This window comes from Suricata suricatta, chromosome 5 (assembly GCF_006229205.1).
Source record: "Suricata suricatta isolate VVHF042 chromosome 5, meerkat_22Aug2017_6uvM2_HiC, whole genome shotgun sequence".
Lineage (NCBI taxonomy): Eukaryota > Metazoa > Chordata > Mammalia > Carnivora > Herpestidae > Suricata > Suricata suricatta.
The window spans coordinates 139990686-140017718 of NC_043704.1; the positions used below are offsets into that span (position 1 = coordinate 139990686).

At 42.6% G+C, this 27033-nt stretch overlaps 1 protein-coding gene across 1 annotated transcript in view; it reads right to left on the minus strand.

Annotated features, from left to right (window-relative positions):
• The window catches only part of NEK10 (NIMA related kinase 10), a 226846-nt gene that overhangs the window by 150766 nt on the left and 49047 nt on the right, over window positions 1-27033 (minus strand). The window contains exons 13-22 of the mRNA XM_029940369.1: window positions 26705-26844; window positions 24754-24815; window positions 22713-22790; window positions 20884-20948; window positions 19234-19336; window positions 19013-19141; window positions 18339-18476; window positions 15283-15328; window positions 12596-12717; window positions 12355-12457 (exon numbers count right to left, since the gene is read on the minus strand). Coding sequence (XP_029796229.1) covers window positions 12355-12457; window positions 12596-12717; window positions 15283-15328; window positions 18339-18476; window positions 19013-19141; window positions 19234-19336; window positions 20884-20948; window positions 22713-22790; window positions 24754-24815; window positions 26705-26844 — 986 coding nt within the window. The remainder of the gene's footprint in view (window positions 1-12354; window positions 12458-12595; window positions 12718-15282; window positions 15329-18338; window positions 18477-19012; window positions 19142-19233; window positions 19337-20883; window positions 20949-22712; window positions 22791-24753; window positions 24816-26704; window positions 26845-27033) is intronic.

Here is a 27033-nt window from a genome sequence, read left to right on the forward strand (position 1 = left end):
AGATGAGGTAATGAACATCTAACTTTCTTCCCATATAAATGCTTAAGAGATGCAGCCGTGGGTGGTTTACTCCTTCCCTTCGAAGCAAAGCTAAAATTCTTACCATGATACAACTGTCTTCCCTGAGCAAAACAAAAAACGATGAGTGACTGACAATTCCAGGAATGGGTCAATTGAAATCTCTGTAGTGCTAGGCAATGACAGAGGCGCCTACGTGAGGATCACTGGGTTAACAGTCCAGAAAGATGTCCACCTTGCAACCCCCTCCCATCTACCTCTCTAGCTTTCCTCCTGCCTCAGTAAATGACGGCCAACCTCTCACTTCCACAGCAACGAGATCATCAGTCACATGCTCTCCATGCAGGACTCTGTGGGGGATCAGGAGGACGTTTCCAGAAAGACGCTCAACAAACCTCTGCCTCATTGGCACTTCCTCCTCTGAAGGTTACTCAAACTTCTTTTCTTGTTTGGTTTTTTTTTTTAATTTTTTAACATTTATTTATTATTGAGAAATAGAGCATAAGCATGGGAGGGGCAGAGAGAAGGGGAGACACAGAATCCAAAGCAGGCTCTAGGCTCTGAGCTGTCAGCACAGAGCCTGACGTGGGGCTTGAACTCATGAACTGCGAGATCATGACCTGAGCCAAAGTCGGACGCTCAACCGACTGAGCCACACAGGTGCCCCTGGCTACTCAAATTTCTAATCCTTGCCCTCCAAGCCTCCCCTTGACCTTCTTACAAATGAAGTTCAGCTGTCATTAATACTATTATTTCTAATTCAACAGGTGGAATTCTAATCAAGTCTAACATGGAATTTCCTACACAAGGGAGAAGGGGCAGTTTAATGCTGGTGTACAGCGAGCTTGTCCACTGTGCCGCGACTCTTCTGAAGCTTCTGTCCCCAGTGCAGGCCCTTCCCCAGATGACACCGCGTGAGAGTATTTCTCTTTCTCAACAGCATTATTATTTGATTGATTTTTGTTAATGGAGGTATTAGAACAAGGAGCTCTGGGATGACAAATTCAATACCTGGTACAAAAGTACTCTCTGAATTCTAGGTAACTCCATTTCTTTGGTACACACACCTCATTTCACACTGTCAGATATCCATCAGTAGACTAGGCTCTTGGGGAAACTCGTGTCCTTACTAAGTACGGACTCTTCTAAAATCATTTTTTTCAGTGTGGGGCTTTTTCTGCTTACAATTACTTGGAATAATGAATGAAACTTTAAACACATAGTTCTAATATTAAATAGGAACGCTAAGGGTCAAATTCTTATAAAAACAGGAAGTCAGGCGCACGCTCTCTCTCTCTCTCTCTCTCTCTCTCTCTCTCTCACACACACACACACACACACACACACACACACACACACAGTTTATGACACGATTCTAGAGTCCGAAAGTCTCCCACGGCTTCAGTACCCTTAGGAGGCTGGGCAGACTGACCCGATGTGTAGTACTGTATACTCTTGAATTAGTCTCTGTAAAAATAGGCACTCCCCCCTCCTCGCCGTGCTGCTCCAGAGAACATGCTTTGGGAAAACTCACAGACGAAAATAACATGTCTAGAACACCTCAGATTCTACCCTATACATTAAAATTTTCTTGGCGAACTGAATCATCACCCAATATGCCCATATGAAAACATACACTAAAACAAGCCTTACTATCCTTAGTCTTTGGTGTTTTTATAGGCCTTGTAAACCTGACATTGGGAAGATTTTAGTTCCATTTTTCCCTAAGATGGGAAAGACTTGATGCCTCCTTACTCGCTCGTAAGCTGATTATGATGAGTCCATCTCACCAGAAGAGCACAGCAACATCTGGGTGGGACCAGGATTTTCGCACGCCCTGCTCAAACCTTCTTGGGACTGCCATTCTCATCTTTTCCTCAAAGCCCACTGCTGGTCAGATCACAGAATTGCAGAATGACCCACTGGTGGTAGGAGAATCTGAAAATTTGTTTTAGGGGGCACCTGGGTGGCTCAGTCAGCTAAGCCTCCGACTTCGGCTCAGGTCAGATCTCACGTTCGTGGGTTCGAGCCCCGTGTCAGGCTCTGTGCTGACAGCTAGCTCACAGCCTGGAGCCTGCTTCCGGTTCTGTGTCTCCTTCTCTCTCTGCCCCTCCCCCTCTCATGCTCTGTCTCTCTCTGTATCAAAAATAAACAAATGCTTTAAAAAAATTTGTTTTAGAAATTCAATTTGACTGAATTTGCTTCAATATTTCCTTATTTCACATGACCTAGCAACAATATAAGGCACCTGGTGGGCTTGACAGGTCTTGTTTTCTTGGTGACATGAAGGCAGTTTGCTGACCAAGAGAAACCCCCAAAATTGTGTAGCCACCCTTGCTACACAGGTGCTATGTGGGTATGCAACACAAGTGAGTCAACATTCTGGAGTCTTTCAAGAACATTCAAAGTTCTGTGCTGGCTTGCACTCAAATAGATACTGTATCTGGTTAGTGAGAAGTGAAACACAAAAGGTTCAAAGCAAGGCAGGTCAAGAGATTTTAAAAAAGCCACAAACGGCCTCTTATGTGCCTATTTAATGAGGAGATTTTAGAAGTATAGGAGAGAATATGGATATAAGGACTTTGATTTCCCTATCAGGAGTGCAATGCTAATTCACTTTTTCCTATAATGACATAGATTTCTCAGTACTTGAGCCAACCATAACAATTAAAATCCCCTAATCCCCTAGAAAACAATTAAAATGCCAAGATCGCAGCAATACAAGAGAGGTGTAAATTGATTTCCCAAGCTTTGTTGGCATTCGAGAAAGTAAGGTCTTTCATGCTTCCTGAGATGCTGGTGGGAACTGCCTGTATTTTTCCCCGTTCATATACCTGCTTCTCACCTCGGTCCTCAATCCCTCTTACGTGAAACACTCTGCCCACAAAATCTCAGCGGTCAGATCAAGATCTCAAACCCTGGTATTTTCCCTACTCATTACGTTTTATTTGTAACTGACTTGTAAATATCTCTACGTGGGGGTGTTTTAGTCTACTTGCCCATTCATTCATTCATGTATCCACTTATTCAATAACTATTATAAAGCGCTTTCTGAGAAACCAAGTTAAGAAGACCAGTTTCCCTTACCTCAAGGAGGGATGGCAGTAAACCACTGCGCTATGTGCTGTGAGAAAGGCAAGCCTGGCACGGTACTGAAGGTGCCCAGAAACAGAACACAGCAGATGTGGACATCAAAGATGCCACCTGGGGGAATGGTATTTGAACTGAGTGGCAGAGGGCATTCCGGGCAGAGAGAGCACCATGTTGGAAATCACAGAGGTATACAACCACAGCCCGGTCTGTTCAGGACTGTGGTCCCACGAGGCCAGAGAGGGCAAGGGTGAGATCATGAAGGTCTTTGGGTGCCCGAAGGAACCTAAACATTATCTTAAATGTCACAGGGGGCTGCCGGAAGGACTCTTGTCAGGAAAGGACGCGGTCAGATTGGGGAAGCAGTCTGTCCGAGACCTCACACCTTAAGTCCCTCACCCACTTCTCTGCCAGTGGCCCCACGGTCTCCACAAACTCAGACTTTCTCACTGTGCTCACACGGCATCTTTTAAGTTCTGGGTCCCAAATAACTGCTGATCCCAATCCCTCTGTTATACCCTCTTGCCTGCTACAGGAAGTAAAACCTACATCACGCCTTTCCTGCACAAATGCAACTGTCTTTGGTGGCAAATACGGTGGACCAGCTCTCGAAAAGTTTTTAGCCAGCCCTTTCTCCTTTTCCTATCTCCAACTGTAGAGGCTGAACGCTCACCTAGATGTCACTCTAAGGGCTCTTATGGCTAAGGGTGGTCACTTACCTTGTCTTTGGCCAACACAATGTAAGACATATATTGGGGAACTTCTGGGAAAGATTTGTTTTAATAATAAAAGGAGACAGCCATTTGAAGAACACAGTCGTTTTTGTTTTTGTTTTTTTTTTACCCTAGCTGCCATCCGACTTCCTATTCCTGAATTTGATGACAATGCTTGGAGCTCTGGCCAATCTGCTGAGGATAATGGAAAGTAAACACAGATATTCCTAGATCATGGATGACCTCCTTGAACACTTAAAAAATAATTTTTTTAATGTTTATTTTTGAGAGAGAGAGAGACAGAGCAGAAGCAGGGGAGGGGCAGAGAGAGAGGGAGACACAGAATCCGAAGCAGGCTCCAGCTCTGAGCTGTCAGGACAGAGCCCGATATGGGGCTGAAACTCATGAACCATGAGATCATGACCTGAGCCAAAGTCGGATGCTTAACCGACTGAGCCACCCAGGCGCCCCATCTCCTTGAACTATTAAATCAGCACTAGAATTGCCCACCTCCAGACCCCTTGTTACGAGATTACATGTCCTTATGGCATAGCCACTGTTGGTCTGGCTTCTTGCATCCAAACAGATCTTAATGGATACATCTCCTAAACTGGGGAATCTCTCCAATTTTTCCTTATGGTACCCTTTACCCATATTACAATTATCTTCCACATCCCATCTGATCACATAATTTCCAGTTTGAAATTTTCTAAGAAGTAGTCTCTGACCAAACATCAATGTCCAAGCTGCTCACCCACTAAAGTCTCTATTGTCTCAACACATTGAATGTCCTGTTAATCCATAGTCACAACTGTACTCCTTCAGGTCTCTAACTCTTTGCATTTGCTGTACTCCCTGCCCGGAATGCTTTTGTACTCCACGCCTCACCTGAAGGCTCCACAGGCAGGGTCAGTAATATATACACTTATATAGTAAACTATTACTGTAATTACATGGTAAACAATATATATTACTATATACAATTATATGTAACTGTAGATTATATATTTTTTCCCAGTTCTCTTGGAAGGAGGAATACATCTTCACCCTTTTAAACTTGACTTGCTCTGACCAATGAAATCAGGGCAGAAGTTTAAAGAGCTGAGGTATGGCTGCAATGCCTTCTCTTCTCTGCCTCTGCAACACGAAGTAGGTGTGGAGGAGCTTGGAGCCAGCCTGGGTCTCAGTGCACAGCTCCCTTAGTGACCTAGGGTGCGTACGCAGGACGTGCTAAGACAGAAACCCTGCTGTTCTAAGCCAGCCAGTGTAGACAAATGTTCCCTTCCTTCCTTCCTACCTTCCTTCCTCCCTTCCTCTCTTGTAACTATACTGGTTTATACCTTTAAGGTTATTAATTATTTATTTTAGGTAATCCCTCCACCCAACGTGAGACTCACACTCAACGACCCTGAGGTGCAGAGTGGTATGCTCTTCCAACTGAGCCAGCCAGGGACAAACTCTTCCTGTAAAGGGCCAGACAACAAATATTAAGGCTTTAAGAGCCACACATGGTGTTTGTCACAACGTATTTTTTTTTAACAACCATCTAAAAGTATAAAACCCTCATTAGCTCACAGGGCATAAACCCAGGCTGCGGACAGCGGTGTCACACAGGCTGTGGTCTGCCATTGTTTTAAGCTGCTGAAACTTTCAGGGCACTTGTTACTGCGGCAAAACATGACCCATCCCAGCCAACATCCTACTATTTTGCGTGGACAACTTTCTGGTCTTTCATACAGCGAGGAGCTCCACCAAGACAGTGACCTCGCTGTCATGCTTCCCTTGCTCATGGCCGGATGTGGCAGCTCAGGAGTTAATTGCCAAGTGAAGAACTCAGTGTTGTTTCCCATAAGACTGTGAGTTGAAGGAAAGAGGACATGGCTTTCATCTAACATCCACCCCCACAAGCCTGGCGTATGATTGGCATTTGATAAGCACTCCAGCCGTTGATAAATGTTCCACTGAATCAAGTATTTCTTTGTTGCTATTGCCAGTAGCAACAGCTAAATATCATTTGAGAAACAGGTAGAAATGTGCACAGCCCGTTTGGTTGTGGGATGAACGTGTGACCTCTTGAGTCATGCACCAAAGCCCATGTAAAAAATCTATTACTATAGTGGACTGAGTTTTAGTTTTTCCCTTTTTCTTTTTATTTATTTTTTTAAATTTGGGATCAGAGAAGAAAATGGGAGCATGAGGGGCTTGCATTAAAATGTAGGTATTTAAAAAGGTCAAGAAATGTGAAAAGGTGGGTCTGCAAGCAAGTTCATTTCCAACAGATCCCCTCCCCCAGAGCCGTTCTATGATGGCAGAGTGTGGCTTTTACTTGACAAGGGGCAGCACGACGACCTTGACTATGCTTTGCCCAGCGTGCCACTGAGTCAGGCCTGTTCCCGTGTGTGGCATCCAAGGTTGCAAATAAACGCAGAGGCAAGACCTGGGCATGTTTCACAGGACAAGTCATTATAATATACAGTCTTTTAAATGGAAATATACTTAGACACTAAAATTAGATACCATTTGTAAAACCACACATACCTACATATTACACAATAATATAAAATTAGTACTTTCTACTCTGCTGCCTTATGAAGTCAAAGTCCCAGCTAGTGGGCTTATTACAAGTAATTGCACACCAACCTCGATCTTAAAACAGCTATTTCATCTACAGTAAGAAAATGAGAAGGGCACCTGCGTGGCTCAGTTGGCTAAGCATCCAACTTCGGCTCAGGTCATGATCTCTCAGTTTGTGAGTTCGAGCCCCGCGTCGGGCTCTGTGCTGACAGCTCAGAGCCTGGAGCCTGCTTCAGATTTTGTGTCTCTCTCCCTCTCTCTCAGTCCCTCCCCCACTCAACCCTGTTTATGTCTCTCTCTTTCAAGAAATAAACAAAAACAAAAAAATTTTTTTTAAAGAAAGAAAAAGAGAAGAGGGCAATTTTATTGTTTCTAAAGCTTTGCTTCTGGTTATATTTTCAATACATTTTGTCTCATGCATCTTAAACATCACTTGCCAATTCTGTGGGGTTTTTTTCCCCTCGGAGTATATAAGCCTTCTAGCACAGGAGAACTGAAATATAAAGTGTGACAAGGCTGCCCCCTTGTGGTGACATGCTTTCACACAGGCCACAGCCTATTTTTACAGGCTTTATGAATTGCAGCTTTATTTCAACCTCCCAAAATATAGGCATCTTTTACATTTGGTTTCAAATTAACCATACCCCTCATAAAAATAAAAGTCTGTAATGTCCACATTTATATCAAGAGTGCTATACACTAAAAAACATATTTCATCACCATTACATTTTAAATATCTTTAATATAGTGATACTAAATCTCTTTGGGGGAGGCTGGCTGACTCAGTCAGTTGAGCACCCAACTCTTTTTTTTTAATTTTAGAGAGAAAGAGAACAGGGGCAGGGGAGAGGGGCGGGGGAGGGGGATGTTAAGGGAGGGAGAGAAGGGGAGAGAGAGAGGGAGAGAGAGTCTCAGTGCACTCCATGCTTATCCTGATGCAGGGCTCAATCCCATGACCCTGGGATCATGACCTGAACTGAAATCAAGAGTGGGAAGGTCAACCAACTGAGCCACTCAGCCACCCAAGTGACTGATTCTTGATTTTGGCTCAGGTCATGATCACATGGTTGTGAGATCGAGCCCTGTCCTGGGCTCCACACTAGGCATGAAGCCTGCTTACGATTCTTTCGCTCCCTCTCCCTCTGCTCCTCCACTTGCACTCTGACTCCCACTTTCTCTGTCTGTCAAAAAACCAAATGTCTTTGTATTGTCTTTTTAGTCATAAATCATTTTATGCTCATTGAATATAATAGTAGCACATCACCCTGTCCACGTAATTGCTTTAATGGAAGAAAACTAGATGAGGGCAGGATTCTGTTCTGAGGTGTATCACTGCTTCTTTATTTGAAACTAGAAAAATATTCCCTCGTTTAACACCAAAACATTTTGAAAGCTGAATATAATTTTTAAGTTAATAATGCTTAAGTATAAGTCTAATAAATAGTAATAAGAGTGGGCAGAATGGCAATGAGGGGCAGGACAGAGAAAAACAAAATAAAAGTTGTTTTATTCGTATAAAACAAAGTAACTTTTTATCCTAGGTAGTCCTTTACAGTTTGAGAGCAAACAAAATATATTTATTAAAGTTAGAGAATAAAAATGAAGGGATATTTTCTTATATCTAACCACATTTTTTAAATGTTTATTTATTTTTGAGACAGAAGAGAGTGCAAGCAGGGGACGGGCAGAGAGAGAGGGAGACACAGAATCCGAAGCAGGTTCCAGACTCTGAGCTGTCAGGACAGAGCCTGATGCGGGGCTCAAACCCACAAACCGTGAGATCAAGACCTGAGCTGAAGTTGGACGCTTAACTGACTGAGCCACCCAGGCGCCCTACATTTTTTTTCTAAGGTTTATTTATTTTTGAGAGAGAGAGAGAGAGAGACAGAGACAGAGACAGAGAGTAAGTGAAGGAAGAGGCAGAGAGAGAGGGAGACACAGAACCCAAAACAGACTCCACTCCAGGCTCTGAGGGGTCAGCACAAAGGGCTCCAACTCACGGACTGTGAGGTCATGACCTGGGCGACGTCGGACACTTCGCCTACTGAGCCACCCAGGCACCCATTACATCTAGTTATAGACTTAATAACGTAACTGGCCTGCCCATTTGGGGTTAAAAAGTGGATTGATCATGTGTGTGTATATCTTCTCTCAAAATCTTGCTAAAATGAAGAAAAATGAATTTCCTTTGATAAATTACCAACTCACAAGGACAATGAGAATGGGCGTGGTGACAACAGAGGATAAGATACACCAGGGAATTTTGTAAGGTGGGAAGTAGATGGAGAATGTGCGGAGCAGAAGCCCCAGACTGCGTGTCTGAGAATATGAGGCCAAAAGGGAGCCCATTGGCCCTGCAGAACCCAGGGGGCCACGCAGGGAGACAGAGCTCAGACCAAGCCCACGGTCCCTCCCCACATTCACACACGGCTCCACCAGTAATTAAGTTCCCTCTGAGACTAGCAGGAAAAGCGAGATTTATTTTCCAAAGACGCTGACAGAACCAGAGAGGAACTAAGTGGAGTGTGGACGAACTCCTCGGAATTCAGTGACAATCTATGAACTGAACCAGCTCCCTGAGCCGGCTTTGTCCACACTGCTCCCCACACGACAGCAATAGGAAAAAACTATCAAGATCCCGGAGACACAGTCTCTGGAAAAAGGATAGGTAAGAACTTTGGGGTTTCCAAAGGAAAAACGTCAACGTGTTCTAACAAAGTGCACAGATGACAGCCTTCGCTAGGACGCAAAGAGCCTTTAATGGCCTTTTTAGTGTCCTTCTCATAAGTACTAAGGGACAGCCCAGGATCAACGGGCATTTGAGAAAAGTCTCCAAAAGGAAAAAGAAATTTAAAAACTAAACTAAAATTTTAAAAAAAGATGGGCCCAGAAGACAAAGACACAATGCAGGGTGCTGAAGAGAAAAGTCTACGTTATCCTGAAGGAGAATAAAATCAAGATTCCATGAAAATGAAATAAAGAACAAGACCAAAGTTGAGGAATTTAAAAAATGTAAAAATCAAAATTAAATATTCAATAGAAGCACTAAAAAATTAAGTTAAAGAAATAACTGAAGTAGAAGAAAGAGACAAAGAGCTAAAAACTAAGAGAAGAGATCCAAGACTAATAGTAGGAACTAAGTTAGGAGAAGGGACAAAAGTAAGGAAGAAATACTGCAGGAAAACTTCCCAGGACTTAAGTTTTACGTTTCTGTCTCTAAAGTGCACACCCAGTTCCAACCACACTGAAAGGGAAAGAGACCTACTCAAAGGAGTGGAATAACCTAAAAGTTTCCAGAAAAAGAAAAGAGCTCTATAACAAGTAATGGGCATCAATACCACTGGATCTCCAAACAGCAAAACTGGAAGACTGAAGCAACGCCTTCAAATTTGGAAGGGAAAATGACTTCCATCTGAGAATACTACACCCACCCAAACTACCAGTAGAGTACAAGGGTCCCATAAAAATATCTGTGACATGCAAGCATCCAAAAATCAAAAGATCCCTAATGTTCTTTTTAAGGAACGTACTGGAAGATACACTTCAGCAGAAGAGGAGTGAACAACCACTAAACTCTACACCTGAAACTAATATTACACTGTATGTAATTCCAGGTAGCTGGAATGTAAATAAAAATCTGGAAAAGAAAAAATAAATAAATAAGAGCAAGGGAAAAAACACAGGATATAAGAAAGAGAGACTCCAATTAGAAAAGGAGGAAATGCAAGTTCCAGGACAATGGCCAGGCAACAGACTTAAATTCAAATCCAGTCTACAGTTGCGGTGAGCAGCTGTAGGAAGTGGGCGTCCAAGAAAACAAAATTGGGAGCAGCTGCCCTATTTGACCCCATGGAGACAGTGCAGGGAGGGCTTGTGTAATCTTTCTGGAAGACGTGGGAAGAGGTATGAGGTATGTAGAAAAAGAAAACAAATAAAAAAAGAAGACAATTATTAACTCCAAGAAAAACAAAAAGGTCTATGAGAAAGGAAAGGCGATCAACACTGAACAATAATTATACAGTAATAATAATGTAAACACTGAATATTGACTTAACCCCAAATTGTGCAATTACTATATTGGAACGATGGCAGATTGGGACAAAGAGGAAATACGAAAACTAAATCCTCAACTATGTCAATAGAAGATCAAATGCCAGAAAAAGCTAAAGAGAATTAAAACTGGTCATTTTAGGAAAACAGACCTGGGGATTGCAAATGGTGTTTCTTGATAGAATTTTTAGGACTACTTTATTTTTATTTTTTAGCACTATTTTATTTTGTAAACTATTTTGATGTGCAGTAATGATTATAGAAAACAAATATAAAAATTAACAAGTGAAGTTTAGATAGAAAATCAAGCTACAACAAGAGATTAACCTCAATGTATTCAAATATAACCAAAGGAAATGATTACAGCTGATCTTCGTAACAAAATAAAATGCAGCATTGGCTATTACTCAAGTATGACCTGAATAGCCATCAAAGAAATCATATACCAACACAGAACAAATCTGTCCAATCCTATTTAATAACATACATATATATAACATAGGATTTCTAATAATTCTCATTAATTTATAAACTAAAATACCTATAGGTTTATAAATAGGAAATTTTCTTGAGGAAACATAAATCTAATTTAGAAAAAGAAAAAATTAAAAGCTCATAAGCTTTTAAGGTAAGTATTTTAGATTATATTGAAATTATAATTAATTTCAAATGATTAAGCAAATGTGTGTCCAAGGTGAAGATTCACAATTATTTGGTCTCATTTTCTATTTCACAAAGTACTGGCTTAGAAAGATTTCCAAGTAACTTTGCATTGGAAGTTATCTATAGAGTTTCTGTTTGGGCTGCTTTTTATATGTTAAACTAAAATATGAAGCTCTACTAAAAAAAAAATATGGACAATAAATATAATTGTTACTTAAGATACATGGTTATGGTAAATGTGTACATTTGGATTTGCATTTATGAGGAACTAGATTCTTCTAAAATTAAGTGAAGCAGCTTTAAAATGTTACTACGTATCTCTCACACCAATAACGTTTAGGGAAGTGATCTCCAAAGCTGAGTGCCTAAGGCAATCCACTGGAGGGCACAAAAAATATTGAAATCTGTGATTTTTTAGTGCAGCCCTTTATATTTTATTTGTGGACTTCACGTGCTTTACGTCAAATCATCGTACAGTACTATGCGTATGGAATTTATGAGTAAGCATATTATACATTGGCAGTGTATCACAAAATAATGCTTTACCGATGGAACGTCATGAAAAAAAGTATTTAGAGACCACTGACTTAGACGTGTGTATCCCCACTTGGAGATGGTGAGCGATTCATGGTCCATGAGAGAAACACAGCTGTTCGTGAGTGAAAAGTAGCAGAAAGCTAATATATCAATCAGGCTAAAGAGTGAATTTTAAGTTGTGATTGAGAATTATACAATTGTGGAGATAATAATAAAGTTTCATTCAACATTAGACCTACCTGCAGTTGAAAATATTTGATAAATACTGATGCTGAAATACACAAATGCCTAGATTTTTCATAACCCTCGCTAGGTACACTCGTCACCCATTTGGCACAGTCTATGTTAAAAGAGTTCAAAACGATGTGTTCACATGAAGTAGAGAAGAAACCTAGAAACCATCAAATTGGTAATTAAATCCTAAAGCATCTTACCAGGACTTTATTCCCTCATATGGGAAAAATACAGCTCAATCAAGAACTACACTGGTGATGTCCAATTCAGTCACATAGGAATGTTTAACTCAATTAAAATTTAATAGAATTTAAGATTCACCTCTTCAGTCACACTAGCCACATTTCAAATGCCCAAAAGTTGCACAGTGCTGATATAGAATTTTCCCTTAAGTCCAGAGATGTCTATAGAGCTCTGCTCTTGAATCATATTCAGGAGTTCCTGAATCAAAAACGTTTAAGATTCTTATACTTACTCACTGTTACTTTGTCCTTATCCCCCAACATAATGTTGTTTGGCGTCAGATCCCTGTGGACAATCCTCTTCTCCTTGTGTAAGTACCGAAGAGCTAAGCACAGCTTCACACAGCAAATAAAAAACAATTATTATTTTCCCCAATATACATATAACCACTGATGACTACTACACACATCTCTAAGGAATCAGTTCAGAAATTCCAGGTTTAAAAAAAAAAATCATCGAAAATGAAAGTGTACCTGTATAAATATTTTCCATAGTCTTTCTTCAATAAAATGATGCTGTTTTTCCTTCAAAGAATTGAAATGCTCTCCAAGAGGGGCCCCTTCTATAAGCTCCATAACTATATACAACCTATCATCTATAAGAAAACAAAAACAATAGGACAGAAATTTAAATTCAATATATTAAGAAAAATACATAGGAATTAGAACCCCAGCTTCCCAGCGTGTAGGCAGGGCACGGCGCTGAAAGAATCAGAGAGGGGCTGAGTGGATCAGCCCTGGAAGCGGAGAGGGTGGGGGCTCCCGGGCACCTGAGCTCAGCGGCAGTCTCTTCGGGCCACAGAGGACAAGTAAACGATGCCAAGCCAAGGAGGATTTCCTGAAGAACAGGTAAACCCACCTTTCCTCTCACTGGTTTAAAATTTTACCCTGAAACCATGCCAGACATTCAGAAAGTCGTATTTTAAACTGTACTGTTGTATAGTCTCAGAGATGCGTGGAACAGAAGTTTACCACCGTCTGGCAAGGACACAGCAGAAAACACAACCAACGACGTAAATTTCCGCGAGGCCCCCTCCAGCGCAGGGAGGGCGGGACTTCGGGCGTTTTTATCCTAGGGATCCTGGGAACCTCATAACCGACTGTGTTCATCGCTTTGCCTTGGATGCCAAGAAACAAGGTAATTCTACTTGCTCCTCCAACACCAATATGAAACTATTAGCAATGGTAGTGGTAAGCATATTCTGTGATGTTTTGGATGCATATAAAATATGCACACACGCAGTATTTTCAAAAATGAAATCACACGATACATGTGCCGCCACTTACACTCTTCATAGTCTTCCGTAACACATAGGGATCATTATTTATGCTTCTAAAGATAGGCATGTATATTGTTCTCAATTTTTCATTATCCCAATAAGTACTTAGTGTTTGTACTAATATTACCCCTAGCGTAATTCTTCCTTTCTTCTATTAGTGGATGTTTTCTTTTCTTACTGAAGTATAGTTCACATACAAGGTTATATTAGTGTTGAGTGTACAGTTCTCTCCATTACTACGTGCTCATCATGGTAAGTGTGCTCTGAATCCCCTTCCCGTCTCACCCATTCCCATCCTTTAGATCATTTTGAATTTTCTCACCATTTAGTTCCTTTTAGTACAGTTCTCTATTTGACCGTATTTTAGGGATTTTTTAAGCCATTTCTGATCTTTTTGGAAGTTGTCAGGGTATAGAAGTTTTATTTTGTTTCTAAGTTAGAAGAACTTGGGTCACTTCAGTGGTGCAAGTCTGAGGCCAACTAAACGATAAGAAATGACTCTAATGTCAGGAATTCTATTATCAGGGGGTCAGGATTTACTGGGTAGTTTCCGCACCGAGTTCCTCTGACTCATCTAGGGGAAAGGAGATGGGTGAAATCATAAAATGCCACAGTCCACAATAGGTTTGCATAATAATAGCACTCATAAAGAGGCAATGAGGAAGATTTTTTTAATCTTTATTTTTGAGAAGGAGAGGGAGGGGGAGAGCGCATGTGCCAGCAGGGGAGGAACAGAGAAAGAGGGAGACACAGAATCCAAAGCAGGCTCCAGGCTCTGCACTGTCAGCACAGAGCCCAGTGCAGGGCTTGAACTCACGAACGGTGAGTTCATGACCTGAGCTGAAGTAGATGCTTAACTGACTGAGCCTTTCAAGTGGCCCATGTCCTATATTGTTTTAAACTGAGTGTGGCTTTATCTCAACGCTTTGTTTCAATATGCCATCATCCTTGCACAAGGACCTGCCTGCCGATTCAGTCAGAGCTCCATTGCCACCTTGTGGTCATTATCTCAACTACAAGTAAAAGAAATAAAGATGTAGCCACTCCCAATTTATTTGGGGGGTGAAAAATGTCATCGGAGTCAACAAAAACAATTTTTCATCTTGTCTTGAATAAGCCACTATTCTTAAGTTTGCTTTTCTCCTTTTTTTTTTAAAGTTTATTTCTGAGAGAGAAAGAGACTGAGACCGAGAGAGAGAATCCCAAACAAGCTCCTCACTGTCAGCACAGAGCTGGATGGGGGCGCTGGAACATGAACTAGGAGATCACAACCTGAGCCAGAATCAAGAGTGGGACACTTTACCGACAGAGCCCCTCAGGCGGCCCCCGACTTTGCCTCTCACCTGATCCTACTATGGTTTTCTGTGTGTGAGAGAGAAAATAGCTAAATTAACTACTTTCTTTGTTCATGTGGTGTCTCAGACAGGAGTCCAAGTACTTTATAACTGACTTTAGGTCACTATTTGACGACTGCTTCCCTGAGGAAGAAAGAGATGTATGAAATCTTCTACAAATAGAGAAAATAATTGAAAAAAAAAAAGAATTGATTGAGCTTATTTTGTAACATTCTAGTGGGGAAATATGTAATACGGATACTTTTCCTTAATTAGAAACATCATGAGGGGCGCCTGGGTGGCTCATGGCTCAGGCGGTTAAGCGTCCGACTTTGGCTCAGGTCATGATCTCACAGTTCGTGAGTTCGAGCCCCGCGTCGGGCTCTGTGCTGACAGCTCAGAGCCCGGAGCCTGCTTCGAATTCTGTGTCTCCCTCTCTGTCTGACCCTCCCCCAACTCGTGCTCTCTCTGTCTCTGTCTCTGTCTCTCAAAAGAATAAAGAAATAAAAAGTTAAAAAGTAAATATATCATAAAAACTCATACTTACTTTCCAGAAATGTTTTGTAATAGCGTACAACATTGGGATGATAGAGCTATAAGAAAATAAATAACAAACATTACATTACTTCAATATATCAGCTTATTTTCACAGACAATTTAGTTGGACTTCATATTTGAAAACAATAAGGCAATTATTGTATTTATATTTATCTATAAAATTAAGCATTTTAAGATATCATTGAGATTTGAGGTTTTTATGATCCTTTTTATTTGCTGCCTACAAAACTAATCTGAAAATAGCAATCTCCCATATAGCTTTGATCAAATAAAAACTGATTCTGTTTTATCATCTAATTTAACATGTTACGTAAATTTTAGAACTCAAAGTAACTTTAAGAATTCATTTAGCTCTCCCCATCCCACACCACACACACTCCATAGAGAAGAAAACAGAAATGAAGCAATTTATGTTGAATACGTACACCATGGCTCCTTACCACTCCCTACCACTTAAATGTTTATATATGCTATTTGTTTCTATTTACACTTCGTGTCTTTCTCTGCTCTCCAAACTGGTTACTATGGAACTGAAATAATCTAAGAGTGGTTACCTCCATTTAAATTATAATAATAGTTGTCAAGGACCTCTTGCCAGACTTTGGTCAGGCTTCTCTGAGCCCTCTTCACTAGGCCTCATTCTTGCCCTGCTTGGTTTCATCGAGAATCCTGCCCAGCAAGTTTAGAAAGACTCTCTCCGCTCTTGGTGCCCAATCAAGATCCTCATCACCCCAGGTTTGATAGCTAACGAAGCTCTTCTGAGTAATTTTCCATCTCCTCGCCACCCCCCTCACCTGGCTTGTTGGTTATAAATCACTAGCTATTGCTGTTGTATCTGGAGTTGAGCTCAATCTTTCTCAGTATTCTTGAATGAAGTCTTTCTTGCCACTTTCCAGAAGCTTTCAGTGTAATTTCTTTCTTCTTATTGTAATGTTTGTTTATTTATTCTGAGAGAGTGTGTGCAGAGGAGGGGTGAAGAGAGAGGGAGAGGAAGACCCCCAAGCAGGCTCCACACTGTCAGTGCAGAGCCCGATGCAGGCCTCGACCCCACGGCAGTGAGATGGTGACCTGAGCCGAAATAAAGAGTTGGTTGTTTAACCACTGAGCCACCCATATCAATTTCTCTTTGATATAAGTTTATCTCGGGATACAACATGGGAATTCTGCTTTTTCAAAACTTTCATTTTCTATGAGAATACTAAAATGCTTATAGTTGCTTTTTTATAATTGAAGTTTCTAGGCAAATTGAAATTTATTTTATCTCAGAATTGTTGACATTTCATTTCATTTACAAATGGCTTGCAATCTCTTTTTGGTCTTCTTGCTCTTTTGAAGGGGAGTCTGGTAGCTGTCCGGCCAACGCCTGACCCTCCCGTTCCTGCAACGAGGTTGCGTTCTAGCGGAACAGGGCTTCGCACGAGAGTGGATCTCTCAGCCTCTCGCAGCCACGAGAGGGCCCATCACTAAGTTCTCCCAAGGGACTGTCAGGGGGAACCTGTGTGCTCCTGGGTCCGGGCCCTAAACATCGGAACACCCCGAGCCTCGTGCTCCTCCTCGCCCCACTTTGATGTGAAGGTGCCTGTGGCCGTTTCAACGTGCAGACGAACACAGTGCCCCAGGCGGTGGCAGCGAGGTAAGAGAGAAAGAGCCAACGTCCCCCAAATGACGGCATGGAACAGAGAACGCTACCAACCTGGCCCACTCACTCTGGGATCATTACATCAAAGAGAAACGGCCGCTGCCCTGTGTGACCTCTTGTTTAAGCCAGCGTATCATGGAGCCTCTTCCTTACTGCAGCTTAGTCTTAATCTTAAAAAATATACTCTCCTTTTCTAGTTCCATTTCTGTCACTTCTGTCCGCCATCACCTCTTCCTCTTAGGACTCAGTATTATTGTCCTTTCCAGTGGTTCGTCCTCCGGTAAGAGTGCCACTGTGTAATTGTGAGTTATCTCAAAGTCCAAACATGTGCCTCTTCACTGTCCCCACCCTGACGCTTTCTTTCCTTAGGAAATAGGCTAAAACAACATCTAAATCATCAACTGTCAAGTGACCAACAGATTTCAAACAATAAGGGGCCAGGTAAGCAACAGAATCCTGTTATGGACCTTAGCGCACTGTCCAGGACTATATCCAGATTGGGGTTCAAATGAAGGTACCTGGAGATCGGGGTGTCCTGGACGTGAGCAAACGCTAACTTCTTAAAATCCAGCCTGTTAGCATGTATCAAAGCCAACTGTAAAAGAAGCTATTAATGACAGTATTTACTGTCATTTGTGAACTGGAGGAGAACTACAGATTTCGATGAATAGAGATCAGATATATTTGATGATCGTCATGTCCCAGCACTGATCCTGCACAGATTTAACGCGTGGAAAACACAAAGAAGCGAAGCTGCTGGCTCTCACAGGAGTTATAAATGAACAGTACCCATAATGAGTGTATAAATAAGGAAAGCTGAAAAAGAAACCCATGTATTTTTGGATCACAAAATCCAATCTCACTTCTCTTCTGACATGTTTATGCTTTTCTCCCCAAACAAACCTTCATAATGATAGTTAATTGAGTTGTTACATTATGTCAGAATATTCCACCCATGCCAATAAATAATCACCCGTCTTGGAAATCTACTTTTAGATTTAATAAGCTGTATCTGAGGAATGTTAACAGCTTGATTCCTCTCGACAAAAGTCAGGGAACTGTTAGTCATATGCGTGTAACTAAGTAACAGAATATTCTATACTATAAGGAGAAGGAAATGGATATGCTTGCAATTTAAAAAGAAGGATGCTTTGGATATGAGACACTGGGTCATAAACTCAATCATTCTGCACCCCAAACCTTGATGTAAACTCCAGAAAATCTTTCTGTGGTTCAATGTCAAGTTTTAGGAAAAAAATCCAACTAAAATATAACCACTTCAGTGTCAACTGTTTTCAACAGAACCAGTTCTTAAATGGCATAGACAAGAATAGCACAAGAACTCTACTTTCTTTTGAGGACATTTAGGTAAGGTACATATCTTCATAAATAAGAAAAGCATTTACCTGCTCTTTAATTATGGTTAATTCAGAAACAATATTCTTTACACTGCTGTCTCGATCTTTTTTATCCTTTCCAAATGCTGGGTTATGTAAATTGACCTCTTTCATTGCTAAAAGATTTTGACCACTACGCTTTCTAACCTAAAATAAGACCAAAAAATAAAGTAAAATAAAATAAAAATAATAATGAAGTGGGGGTAAAAAGAGGGAAAAGAGTGATAGATTAATAAATCACATGATTAAACCAAGTAATCTAAACAATCTAAATAAGTAACAGAACTTTTACAATTTTATCTGTATGTCCACTAAGCTCAGCTCAGAAAACTGATTTTCTCCTGGGTTGGTCTGCACTGTTCAGTAGGATTTCACTGGGCAACTATCGAAAACGCTGGTTGTGAATTTCAAGAAAGTGTCATGCACTGGGACAAGCCATTTTGACATCTTTTTTGATGAGACATTAATAACGGCTCTTGTCTTCAAAGACCCGTGACCAATTTTTAGACCTGAAAGTGGAGATAATTTAACATCAGAACAGCTATCTGATGGGCAAAAATATAATTCACGTATCTGTTTTCCAACACTGAGGGCGCCAGTCCTGTTGCATGGGTGTGTGCCAGGGGGAATCTATCTGGCTTGCTTGGAAAAGTCAGAGAACGGTTCTCCAAGGGCAAAGTCACCTTGTAGACACAGCCGAAAGCCCCACTTCCAAGATGGTCCAGAACTGCGTAGTTGCCTATGTATTTCAAAGGAGCTTTATTCTGATTAATGCTTTCAATATTTTCAGCAACTTGCTTCAGGTCATCGTCCTAACCGAAAAAATAAAAAGGAAATGGACACTATGATGATCTCCATCGTGCCCACATGGCAGCCTGCCCAAGTATTAAAGCTCAGGACTTACCACTAACACATTCAACTTGGATACCAATTCTTCATATGCGCTGATGTCACGAACATAATGTCCGATATCGATGAAGATCTCAAACAGGTCAGCGGGGAAAAGCCTACAGGGAAAGTGCACACACATACACTTCACGTAGGTTACCCCTCCCTCCGGGGCCAGCCCACTCACAGATTCCTTACACGAAGCAAACTTAACTTCCTTAGGTCATCAACAAAGTGGGGGCAAACAGGACTCACCCACGTGTCTCACGGCAATGAACTAGAGCTACGGTTCTTAAGGGACAAGGAAACGCCACCAGAGAGGCAAGTTTCTAGTCCTGCGGTGTGAGCACCTGCTGACAGGTGACAGGTCTGTGCTGTACACTTGGAAATTCGTGAAGAGAGCAGATCTCTTGTTATGATACAGATTTTACAAAGACCGTATGTGTAAGATATTCAGGGGTTCAGGCATGAGACGTTTGGGGAAGGAATGTTTATGGGGTGTTTATGGAGTGTGGAACACTCACATAAATGCCATTAGATTCAGTCCTCCTAGTAACCGTAGGAGGTAAATACTAACCCCATTGTTAAATGTTTCATGAAAAGAAAATAAAGATACAGGTAGATGAAAAAAAATTGAGAGATTTATGTGTCATTTCCAAGGTGCTGATTTCAAGGACTTAGTAAAACCTTTAAGTCCACAAAAATGAATGGTTTCAGGCCTTGAAATAAAAGGGTATAATAATTTTGCTTACTGTTCTTCCCTCAAATTCAAGGATCATTTGTAAATAAGGTAACAACATAAAATGTCCCAGCACTTCTGAACAAAACCCATTAAGCTCTTATTTCTATTCTGCCTTTTACCAATAGAATTCGAGGATGAACTTGGGCCTGTGACTGTGGCCAGCCTGCCCGACACGATGGCATGCAGGCCACACGTGCAGGTGACTGCTTGCTTCCCACGGAGGTGATGTTTCTGTCGCCTCCACCCAGACTTTTCCCCTTCAGATAGGCTCCTCCCCTATGAAGGACATCCAGACAAAACTTCTTTTTCTATTGATTAAGAGAAAAGGACTAGACCAACTATAGAATTTCTGAATGCATGAGAATAAGCATATATTTTTCGATGTCATTGATTGAAAATGCTAATGTCCAAAAAAAGAAAAAGGAAAACTAAAACCAATAGCAGCCACGGTAATTAAGAAGAGTTGGATTGATAGAGTGATTCATTCTCTTTCTTCATCATTTACTTCACTTTCAGTGTAGGCTAAGTCTGTGTTGTCTGTGGATTCCAGAAAATCTGAAAACACATGCTCTACGTAATGACTCTCTTATTTTTTGCATCTAAATCAGGTGTGTGAAAACAGGTCCATCTCATGATCGCTGGTCACTGAAATTTCTCTAAGCTCATACCTTTTTTTTTAATGGTTTTTTTTTTTTTTTTTTTTTTAGAGACAAAGAGAGACAGAGCAAGTGGGGCGGGGAGGCGGGGGCAGGAGGTGAGAGAGAGAGAGGGAGAAACAGAATCCCGAAGCAGGCTCCAGGCTCTGAGTGAGCTGTCAGCACAGAGCCCGACATGGGGCTCGAACCCACGAACCGTGAGATCATGACCTGAGCCGAAGCCAGACACCTAGCTGACTGAGCCGCCCAAGCGCCCCTAAGCTCATACCTTTTAAAGAGTGGTCTGTTTCTTTCCATACTGAATAGAAACCTCAAGGCTCTGAATGCATAACACTGGAAAATAAAAGGATATGAGATTCTTAAATGGTAGCGTGACAAATTAAAACATTTCCAGGATAAAATTATCATGAACTAGACATTACAGTGGCTTTACTGCGAGCACGGGGCTGGCCTACGTTGGAGCCAAAGCATAGGACTGAAAATGAAACCCATCAATACCTTGGCTAAGTCTAGTGTTTTAAAAAAGCAGTATGGTGTAGAACGCCATGATGCTGGACTTGTTTCACTCCGTACTTGTCATTAACTCCTTTCTAGAAAGTGCAAAATGAACAACAGAGACCAGAAATAAAATTCCTACTGTGAGAAAAGCAAACAGCCGAAGATTTTCAGGAGCTCAAGGTTTATTTTGTTTCTAGCCTGCTATGTATGCCTCAATATTTATATGGCTCCTATGAGAAAATAAACACTCGCAATGATGACATATAAAAATAGCCACAGGCACCCTGGACTGAAACTTGACAAATTGGTCTCTTGAGTAAAGAGTCTTAAGCGTTCCCCAAATAGAACAATCTACAGTAACTCCCGAGAGCACTCAGTAAGAGGCCTGTGAGCTTTACCAAAGAAAAATAAATGGCTGAATGTCTGACAGTTTGCCGTGCGAGAAAAAAACCAGAGCGCCCCCAGCCTGCAGTCGGGCCGTTTAATAGGCCACCGCCGGGGCAGTCGAGGTCTGCTGAACTTGACTGTGGACTCCTTCATAAACTTAGTGGTCTTAATATCAAAGGGGGACAAATAAGCGTGCGCAGGGAAGCCAGGCACACAGTACGGTGACGTTAAAGAGCCCGGTGGAGGGCAGAGGAGGCAGGGAGAAAGGAGGACGCCAACGCTCCAAGGACGCCGCTTCCATTTGTATCTTCAAAACCCCTCTCCTGGCCTAACGAAGTGCATCTGCGGGCTGGATTCGAGTGAATCGGTGGTCTGGCGTCCTGCCCCACGCCTGGGGTGCGCCGAGGGAGCTGAGTCCCACTCCTGAGTCGTCGTGGGCGGCTCCCCAGAGCTTCTGCCTGCCGCCTGCAGACACGACCGAGCGTTCCCTGCGCGCCCGCCGCTCCCTCTGCGGGGGAGCTCTCCTCCAGCCACACGTGGCGGCTTGTTTCCTTTTCTGAAACAGGAGCTGCGAGTACTGCAAAGGCTTGCTGTAACGCGGCTTTTACCCTTCCAGAGGACCCTGCAGTAACGTGCCCCTTCTTACCCGCACGCGAGGCCTCGCGCCCCTGCCCTGACCACGCCCCCCAGGCCCCGCCCGCAGCCTACGCACTCTGGAAGCTGCCGGGCTCCCGCACTTTGCACATGGTGTTCCCTCTCCGCAGGATGCCTTTCCACCCTGTAGCAGATGCCCACTCCCATCTCCTTAATGATTTCGCCAGTCTCTTCCCGTCCACCAAGACCCATTTCACAGGCCTTCCTTTGTAAAGGTGAAGAGCTCCTCACCGTGGTCCCTGCTTAAAGATGCAAGTCAGTTTCCTCTTACAATTTTCTGATACGGAAGCATTCCATGTTTTGAATGCTATAGAACTTACTGACAAGCAAAGAAAAACATAAGTAAAATCACCTAATTCACGCCCCCCCCCCACAGAAACTACTATTAAACCTTTTATATTGTTTTTACAGCATTCGGTACCATGCCAGCCTCCCTCATCAGGTATTTTACCCTCACAGTCAGTACTGAGGCCGGTGCTAAAAATTACACCTCGCACGATCGAAGTTTCCCCAGATTTCAGTAACTTAATATTGAAGAACAATGGACATGCGTATTACCTGTAACAGATTGGTTTTTGCTGCATTCTTTTGCTTGTTTGGTAAAATTAACTTTGCGATTGTATATATACCATTTTCCTGGAAGAATAAAAGGGCCATGTTAGCGGCAGCACTGACAATGCCATAAAGACACACAAGCACAAAGAAGCAACTAAACAATCTCAGAAATTAATATTAGAAAAGAAATAGTAGTATAATTTTGGAACTTTGTGTAAACTTATAGGAGAATGTTAAATATTCAAAGACTGAAGCCACAATCTTTAAATTTCAACTGTTTTTAAAGTTATAAATAAAGCATCTCAAAGTAATTTAAATACTTCGTTTCTTAATGTTTACTTATTTATTTTGAGAGAGAAAGGGATAGAGAGCAAGCAAGGGAGGGACAGGGAAAGGGAGAGGGAGCATCCCAAGCAGGGTCCACACTGTCAGCGCAGAGCCCGATGTGGGGCTCAATCCCATGAACCATGAGATCATGACCTGAGTCAAAACCAAGTTGGATGCTTAACTAACTGAGGCAGCCAGTCTCCCCTTAAATAGTTTAAAAACAAAGAGTAGAGGATAAAAAGGAACACAACAAAGGGATATAAATATCTCTATCCTTTGCATTTTAAATATCTAATTATGAAATATAATTTCTCCCTTTATAGTTTGGTAATGAAACAATACACACAGATAAATTACCATAGAAAAGAAAAGAGAAAAAATAAGGGACACAAGAGTAATAGATTTAAAAAATTTTTAGTTTGTTTATTTTTGAGCGAGATAGAGAGCACGAGCAAGGGAGGAACAGAGAGGGGAGACAGAATCTGAATCAGCTCCAGGCCTTGAGCTGTCAGCACAGAGCCCAATGTGGGGCTCAAACTTGCAAACTGCAAGACCATGACCTATGCTGCAGCTGGATGCTTAACTGACTGAGCCACCCAGGCGCCCCAAGAGTAATAGATTTAAAAAATGAAAGTTATGCCTGGAAAATCTATAAAGTATAGAAAGTTATCCTTCTGTACTCTAATGCAAATATATACATGGCAGAATGAACAAAATGTGCTTATTGCTACATTTCTATTATCTATTAAATATTTAATTTACTGAACTCTACTATATGTGGGTATTTATATTATAACCGTGAAGACCATTCCTGCCTTCACGCATTTAGTCTTTACAGCTATTCTGTGGACTAGTCTATAATTTCCTGCTTGTTATATGACAAAACCAGATCTTGGAGAGGCCAAGTCATTTTTTTCCAGTGGCCAAGCCACCAGGTAACAATATTAGGAACTGAACCTCAACGGGGCCAAGTCTAAATGCCCCCCGTTCCACCATACCTCCTGATTTGCTGGGTCCCCCTGAGACTCTGAGCATTGGTGATGTGATCTCTTACCACCTTTGATGGATTTTGAAGCTGAAGTTGGACAGTGTAGACTACTGTATATGTAGTGGACTGATGAATGAATTTTGCTTTGTGAAACTTGTTTCTGGGCAATAAATGTTTTGTTAGTATGTGTTTCGATCCCCTCTGGCTCAACAACCTGACGTTCTCTTAGATGAAGTGACTACCATCTGCGACTCATAGTATCTTATATGCCCAGAGTTAAAGCGATTCAAAATAGCTTTAAAAAAAAAGATAAAGAAAATGAAAACGTTTGCACACAATGTATGGAATAAGCATCACAGATGAAATACAGGGCAGTTCTTTGGAAGACAAGTGAGTTGAAGGAGGAAGGATAAGAATATCAAGTGGAATTCTAGGGGTGCTGGCTTGCCGGAAGAGTGTGGGACTTGATCTCAGGGTTGTGAGTCTGAGCCCCACGATGGGTGCGGAGATTACTTAAAAATAAAATCTTAAAAAAATAATAAATTAAAAATTAAAAAGAATATAAAATGGAGTTCTAGAACTTAAATAAGACACATCAAAATACTTTGAAACCACAGCATGGGATCCCCAAAGCTGTGTCCTGGGGATACAGAGCTAACCCCGGGCTGTGGTCGGTGAGCACGGCGTAGGGGGAGGGGTCTGCAGCCGGACCCTGGAGGGCGCTCTCACCTGGACCACCTGGTGGGCGTTGGTGTCGTTCAGCACCAGCTCCGTGAGGGCAGCACAGCAGGCTGGAAGGAAAACACCGAATGATGAATGATCGAGTCTGTCCTCACTGACTGCACTTTACAGTTACGTCAATACTTGACCTCCACAGGGAATTCTGTGAGCGGGGTCGGGGTCGTTCCTCCGAAAGCAGTACCTTTGCCTCAGGCTGGGCCTGGGGGGGAAGGGGGCTGACCTTCAGCGCTGCCTAACTCTGCTCTTGACATCACTCATGTGCACTTCCGCATGAGGTGCGGCCTTGCACTGAGCACTTACTGTGACCAGGAGGCGGCTTCCTTGTGACCCCGGGGCCCAGCATGTGCCGGGATGTAGCAGGTGCTCAGTAAACACATCATCTACAATGGTTTACTAAATGAGAACTGCAATTATATTATCCAAATTAACCCTTATAATCCGAGTACTATGATTCCCGGTTTTATTGATGAGAAAACAGAGGTTCACAGAACTGAGTAAGTGCCAGGGGCCCGAAGTCCAATTGCAGTCTGCCAGTTAAACCCGTGCTCCGAGCACTACCCGGCTGGCTCCTTCCAGCCGCACGGCAGCCTCTCGGAATGTTCTGGACCGAACTGCTTCTCGTCTGCCAGAGACACGCTGGACCTGGACAAGCATGTATTGCGGCCCTCGCGCTGGCCCTGCGCTGGGCTGCAGGCGTCTTGTGTGTGCCCACATCATTTTCCAATAGCCCTCAAACCCTGATATAACGGTGACCACCGCTCTTACAGGTGAGAACTGAAGCCTGCAGAGGTGAAGGCGCTGGCCCAAGGCCATGAGGCCACCACAGTGGGCGGATCAAAAACTCAGACCCGGCTCCTAACGACTTATGCTTTTAACTTTAAAAGGGTTCCCCTTTTACTGAAGTATAAATAAGCTGTATGAAGTAGCTACATCTTAAGTGTACAGTCTGGTGGGACACTGTGCATCTGTGTGCCCATAACTACTGCCGCACCGATGAATAAATAGGACAGGACACCAAGGCCCTGTGCCCCTTCCCGGGCAATAATCTGCCTACCAGCCCACATGGGGGTGACTGCCCTTCTGACCTCTAGCACCATGGATCTCATCTACACTTTGAGAAAGGCCCAGAAATCCCAGGAGCTCTGATTTCAGCTCAATTACATTTCCTGGGGGAGACCTCAAACAGGAAATCCCCAGCAGGCGCCCGTATAGTGACACGGAGGCCTTCAGAATCTGCAGAAATGGCAATTCGAGGAGGGGATCCTATTTCCCTGAACGTCATGTGCCTGAGAAGAAACATCCCGAGTCTCCTGGAAGCAGCAGCAGGGAGCAAAGGACACCTGCCCTGCTCCGACCCCCTCTCGTCCTCCCCATGCCACTCCGTTCTCCTCCTGGGACCTGCCTGCCCTCCGGCCGACCCGCTGGTGCCTCCTTAGCCGCTGCAGGGCACCCGGCTTGATCGGCAGCACCGGAGCCCCACTTGTCGCAAAGGCCAGGGGCTCTAGTGTGCACCTTGTTTGAGGTTGTACCAAACGGCCAAAAGGGTGCGCATACATCCTTGCTCCTGCTTGTGTGACTTTAGGAGCCCACTAGTAAGGAGGGCCTTCCCGTGCTTCCAGCAGAACGAGTATGTGTATTGTAGAATCTCCTTCAAGGAGGGTGCTCTGAGATCTAGAAAGTATAGGAGCCATGATTCTGGCCACACAGCAAGCTGAATGCTCCAATCCAGCCTTACCAACAAAAAAGCGAATATTCTGCTCTTCTTAGGACTGACTTCTGTGCTGCCTCCTCGAAGTGTTCAGAATGTGGGAGAGAAAAGTTTGTGGCGTCACTAACCTGCATCGTGCCTGATTAATATCATCGCAGTAATTTTATGACAGAGAATAAAACAATATGCCAAACAGGACCCGAGTGTGACATAACAATATTATATAAATACCTGCTTGAAGAGAGAAAGTATTTTCTTGTATTTCCCGAGGGCTTAAATCTTCTGACAAATGAAGCTGCTGGATCCGGCCGGCCGCATTCGCGCTCGACAGGCTGCCGAGGGAAGAACGATCAGAAACAAAATTCCTGTCTCTGAAAAAGAAAAGCGAATGCACAGTTTATCGATCCTCCTTCCTGGTCAGGGCTTTGTGGTCCTGTTGAAGGAATGGTTGCCTCTCTCAGGTTGTGAAGTTTTCTCCTATGTTCTCTTTATTGTTTCACCTACCAGTCTACCTAGAGTGGATTTCTGAGTGTGGCGTGAGGTAAGGGTTCTTTTCTTCT